We start from the raw sequence: 5835 nt of genomic DNA, 5'->3' as shown, positions 1-5835 counted from the left end.
TGAAGCCAGTATTCTGGTAGCAGCCTTCAGATGAAGATGTAGACCCTTCAGCTCCTCCTGCACCAGGCCTGCCTGGATGCTGCCATGTTCCTATCCCAGAGTCCTACAGTAGATCACAATTGACATCACATAAGGATGTTTTCACATGAATTCTCTTACAGGACATTCCTATTCACACTGGAAACACCATTATTTAAAACACTACTGCTAGCCAGGCGGTGGTGGCACACGCCTGTAATCCCAGTACTCTGGGAGTCAGAGGCAGGCAGATTTCTGAGTTCAAGGCCAGCCTGGTCTACAGAGTGAGTTCCAGGACAGCTGGGGCTACACAGAGAAACCCTATCTTGAACCCCGCCCCCCCCAAGGAAAAAAAAAAAAAACAAGACAAAAACCAAAAAAAATCCACTACTGCTTATATTTTTTACTTTTCCAAAGGCTTAAAAATGAGTGAGTTGGGTATATTAAATTTGTCATTTAAAGATGTACAAGTAATACTGGGTGATGCCTTTTAAGTCATCACTCTGGAGGCTGGGACAGGGTTCCAGGACAACCATGGTTACACCTGGAAACCCTTTTGTTGAAAAACGAAAACCAAAACCAAATCTGAAACCAAAACGGAACTCAAAACCAAAACCAAAACTGAAACCAAAACCAAAACCGATACCGAAACCGAAACTACAACGGAACTCAAAACCAAAACCAAAAGTTCCTTCAAAAACTTACTGAGGCCTCAACGCGTGTTTTCCACTCTTCTTTGCTCCCTCATGTTCTCTGCCTGCCTGGCAAGCCTGTCTGCCTTCAAGGCTTCTGCCAGTCTCTGCCTGGCTTTCTTTACCTTCCAGGTCTGTCTCAGGATGTCTGCCTTAGTTACTTGAATGCAGTAAGATGGTGACAGATGAAGGGGCAGTGGCATTGTTACCCCTTGACTGGAGAAAGAAGGTGACAACTGAAGAGCCACTTGCTCAGTCTTTTCCAAGCATGGGCGTTGGACAGAGGTGGCTTCTCCAGGAGTGAGCAGATCCTCAATACCACTGTGGTTGTTGGCTTCATCCTGCATTCCCAGTGCAATTATTTCTATGGGGATGGTAAACTTCATTGGACATGATAGGCCTCCTTTACTGTCTCCAACTTGATAGTTCTGCAATCTCTTCAATGCACAGAGCTGTGTGGGTTTCTTCAGCTGAGCTTCCTCTCTCCTGTACCTGGTTTTATTCTCAGGGTGTGAAGTTATTATGGTCACAGGTTTTTGAAAGATGCAACTAGTCATCCTCCGAGAAAGTATGGACGTAAGACTATCTTTGTGTTTGGACTTTATCTTCTTTGGGGCAACCTGGATCTGTCTTCTTCTCTTTTGTAATTTGTTGGGTATCATACTTCTTGTGTGTCTTCCTATCACGGGCTGGCTTGAAACTGAGTTTCCTGAAGGCCTCTCCAAGACTGTAGAGTTTGTCCTAAAGGACCGCAGAGATGCAGACAAGTGTTGAGTTGCTGGAACCGGCAATGTCTTTCTCACCTAATCCTCCCCAGATCTCAGGGTCACAGGATTGTAGAATCACAGGATCACGGAGACAGGCGGACTCTGAGGAATTCTGACACAACCAGGATCACAGGAAGAACAGGCTACAGTCAGATATATCCAGGGCAGGTAGCAAGTCTGTAGTCCAACTCCCAACAATGGTCAGTAGCAGCTATGAATGGAAGTCCAAGGATCTAGCAGTTGCTCAGTCCCGCAAGGCAAGCAGAGGAAGAAGTGAGAGTGAATTTTCTTTCTTCCAATGTCCTTATATAGGTCTCCAGCAGAAGGTGTGGCCCAGATTAAAGGTGCGTGCCACAGATTAAAGGTGTGTGTCACCAGGCCTGGATCTGGGACTTGCTTTGTCCCAGATGACCTTGAACTTAGAGATCTCTCTGTCTTAATCTTCTGAGATTCATAGCCACTATGCCTCAAGATCTCCATGCCAAGATCCAGGTCAGAAACTTGTTATTTCCCAGCCCAGATCAGATTAGGTACCAGATTAGGACCATATGTGAGCCTTCCAATTCTGGATTGTAGTTCATTCCAGATATCATCAAGTTGACAACCAGGAATAGCCATTACAATCTACCCCTTGTCATCTTGACACAAATAATATCTCATGTCCATATGAAACAATAACAAGGTCATGAATGCTCCTAACATGTTATAACTATTCCTGGTACAATTGCAAACACATTTGTAAATTTACAATGGGGCATTGTCCCTTGCAAACATTCTTTTAGTGTCTCGACTTAAATACCAATTGATGTTAAAGGAATTGGAAGAAAGACAAATGTATTCTTTATTTTTTTTAAAGATTTATTTATTTATTTTTATTTATAGGTAAGTACACTGCAGCTATCTTGAGACACACATAGAAGAGTGCATCGGACCCCATTATAGATGGTTGTGAGCCACCATGTGGTTGCTGGGAATTGAACTCAGAACCTCTGGCAGAGCAGTCAGTGCTCTTAACCGCTGAGCCATCTCTCCAGCCCCGACAAATGTATTCTTAACAAAGTAACACAGAAGCATTCATATTACTTTATAATCCTCATTTCTGCAACTAGTTACATGTCCTTAGCTGGAATTTATAACTACCTTCCTTTACTACCCTTTCTGTATTTCCTTCACTTTAGGCAAACAACTTAGTAGGTCTTGGCTCTTTTCCTGGAGAATTGACCCATACCTTCATTCTTGAAGGGTCTGTGCCCTTTGCCATCCTGCTTGGATCAGGGTGTTGTAGTTTCCCATGGACTTTAATCCCAGGACTTGGTAGTACTAAGAGATGCCCTAAGGGATCTCCTGTACTCCAGACATAATCCTGCTCACCTCCATTGTGGAGAGACAGTCAAATTTCCCATGGTAATCTGGATCCTAACATTGTTATTCCTCTCTAGCCTGTTGGTTTAAGGTTTTAGAAGCCCAAAATAATCAGGGGAAAGTCTAGGCTTCCAGTTCAATGCAATGTTTGTTGTGGCTCCTTTTTCTGTAATAATTCCAGCCTGTGTCAAGTTGACACACAAAACCAGCCAGTACAATTGGCCCCTTGTCTAGTTGACAGACAAACACATCACTATTAAGCCTCAACCCTTACTTTCTTATTCATCAGTGTACGGGCTGACTTTGTGTGTCAACTTGACACAGGCTGGAGTTACTACAGAAAAAGGAGCTTCAGTTGGGCAAGTGCCTTCATGAGATCCAGCTGTGGGACATTTTCTCGATTAGTGATCAAGGCGGGAGGCCCCCTTGTGGGTGCTGCCATCCCTGGGCTGGTGTTCTTGGGGTCTATAAGAGAGCGGGCTGAGTAAGCCAGAGGAAGAAAGCCAGTAAGAAACATCCCTCTATGGCCTCTGCATCAGCTCCTGCTTCCTGACCTGCTTGAGTTCCAGTCCTGACTTCCTTTAGTGATGAACAGCAGTGTGGAAGTGTAAGCTCAATAAACCCCTTTCCTTCACAACTTGCTTCTTGGTCATGATGTTTGTACAGGAATAGAAACCCTGAATAATACAATCCTCAAGATCTAAATAATGTTAAAAGACCCACAGTCTTTACATATTAAAAGTTCAATCCCTTTAAAATATCCAATACTTTTTTTTTAAATTCAAAGCCTTTTAGAAATTCAAAGTCTCTTAATTGTGGGTTCCACTAAAATACTTCTTACTTCAAGAGGGAAAAATATCAGGGCACAGTCACAATCAAAAGCAAAGTCACTCCAACTGTCCAATGTCTGGGATCCACTCATGATCTTCTGGGCTCCTCCAAGGGCTTGGGTCACTTCTCCAGCTCTGCCCTTTGTAGCACACACCTTGTCTTCTAGGCTCCAGCTGCCTGTACTCCACTTCTGCTGCTGCTCTTGGTGGTCATCTTATGGCACTGGCATCTCCAAAACACTGCTATCTTCTGCTGTAACTAGGCTTCACCAATAGCTTCTCACAGGCTCTCTTCATGGTGTCAAGCCTCAACTTCTATGCATGACCCCTTCAGTCCTGGGCTTTCAACTGCAAGTGAAGCTGTATCTTCACCAACAGCCTTCCATGGCCTCTCACAGTGCCGAACCTCAGGTGCTCTTCATGACTCCTTCATGCCTTCAAAGCCAGTACCACCTAGGTGACTCTTACACATTACCAAGTTCAGCCACAGCACAAGGTACAACCTTGGCTATCTCTGGAACACAGCCTCTGTGCTCTCAGAAAACACTTCCCAGAAGATTTCGCCTCAATGATGCTGGTCTCTTCTTAATCACTGCTAATTTCTTAGCTCCAGCTAACCAGCATCGATAGTCCCAGGCTGGCCTCAAACTCGTGATCCTCCTGCCTCTGCGGACTTCAGCAAATCCTACAGTTGTGCACCATCACAACCCAATCACACATGATATGCACTCCCTGATAAGTGGATATTAGTCCCAAACTCCCTAATACCTAAGATACAATTGGAAGATACCATACGAAGCTCAAGAAGAAGGAAGACCAAAGTGTGGGCACTTTGGACCCTCCCAGAAAGGGGAACAAAATACTCACTGGAACAAACGTGGAGACAAAGTATAGAGCAGAGACTGAAGGAAAGGCCACACAGAGACTCAATCCCTTGACTTCAAAGTAGTAGGTACACACGTGAAAAACATCAGGAGGATTTCAGGAAACCCAAGGGGAGACGTTGGGAATATAGTGATTAGAACCTACCGCAGGCATTGTCGAGAGAAAGTAAGGCTCTCTTTGCTTGGAAATGAATGATAAGTGAATTCATGGAATCGTACATGTTTGGAAGAACAAGATTTTTTTTATAAGTCAGTATTTTTATTTGTGAACTAATAAAATGATTACAACCAAGAAAAGCTATCTTAAATAGTTCTTGGACAAATATTTCTCTGACACATTGGATAGCAAAATAACACAAAATAGTCATGGTGTCTATCAATATAACTGAGGGAATGAGAAAGAGGGATGGATTTGTCTCATAAGACCTCCCTAAGTGGCAGCTGAGCAGGCATATGTCTCGTTTAACACCATAATTACAGTATATAGATTCCTGGTCTGGATATGAATTCACATAAAACAAATTTAGTATGATGTTTAAAGTTCGCTCAATATGACTAACCCAGCAAAGCCTAAGAGCTTTCACATTCACTCTGTCTTTTGACAGTAGACAACAAAGCTTCCAACTCTTTTGTGATTTGCTCTCCAGTGGAAAGGAAGAAAGCTGGCAGGCACTTCATGGCTCATCACTTCTGCAGCAGAGTTTGGAGTCTGTACTTGTGCTGGGTTTTGTCTTTTGGCTGTCAGTGCAGTTAAGATGCATTTTGGTATGGGAAAGCTGTCATGGTTTAGATGTTGCCCAATAGCGCTGGTTTGTACAGGTGATCTGTTGGTTTGTTACTTATACTCTCTCTGGCCCCATCTACTGGTTTACTTGATGTATAATATGCAGACTCTGGTTTGGGGAGTCAGGAAGATGGCTATCTTTCTTCATGGTAACTTATCCCTTCTGACCTTTCTCTCTTATCCCGAGATGAGCAGCCATGAAGGAAAACAACACAAACTTAATTCAGAAACAATGGTAACTCAATTTCTGGGTGCAACAACTAAAACCTAATCTTGTAAGCCTTACTAAAATCAGATCCCTTGCGCATCTGCCATGATACCGGGAAACTCTAGCAGCTATATCTTAACCCTCTGCTGTCCCATCTCCAAAAGGTTTGGAAGAACAAGATTTAAATTTCTCTACCATTAAGATTATCAGAAGATCCTGCTATACCACTCCTGGGCATATACCCAGAGGATTCCCCACCATGTAATAAGGATACATGCTTCACTATGTTC

At 43.4% G+C, this 5835-nt stretch overlaps 1 protein-coding gene across 1 annotated transcript in view; it reads right to left on the bottom strand.

The window, feature by feature from the left end:
* Window positions 1-730: 730 nt before the first annotated feature.
* The window catches only part of LOC127672115 (methyl-CpG-binding domain protein 3-like 2B), a 25325-nt gene continuing 20220 nt past the window's right edge, over window positions 731-5835 (bottom strand). Inside the window, exon 4 of the mRNA XM_052167316.1 lies at window positions 731-1437. Within this exon, the coding sequence (XP_052023276.1) occupies window positions 731-1437 (707 nt within the window). The remainder of the gene's footprint in view (window positions 1438-5835) is intronic.

This window comes from Apodemus sylvaticus, chromosome 21, assembly GCF_947179515.1.
Source record: "Apodemus sylvaticus chromosome 21, mApoSyl1.1, whole genome shotgun sequence".
Taxonomy (NCBI): domain Eukaryota; kingdom Metazoa; phylum Chordata; class Mammalia; order Rodentia; family Muridae; genus Apodemus; species Apodemus sylvaticus.
This window is presented reverse-complemented; position numbering and strand designations above follow the sequence as displayed.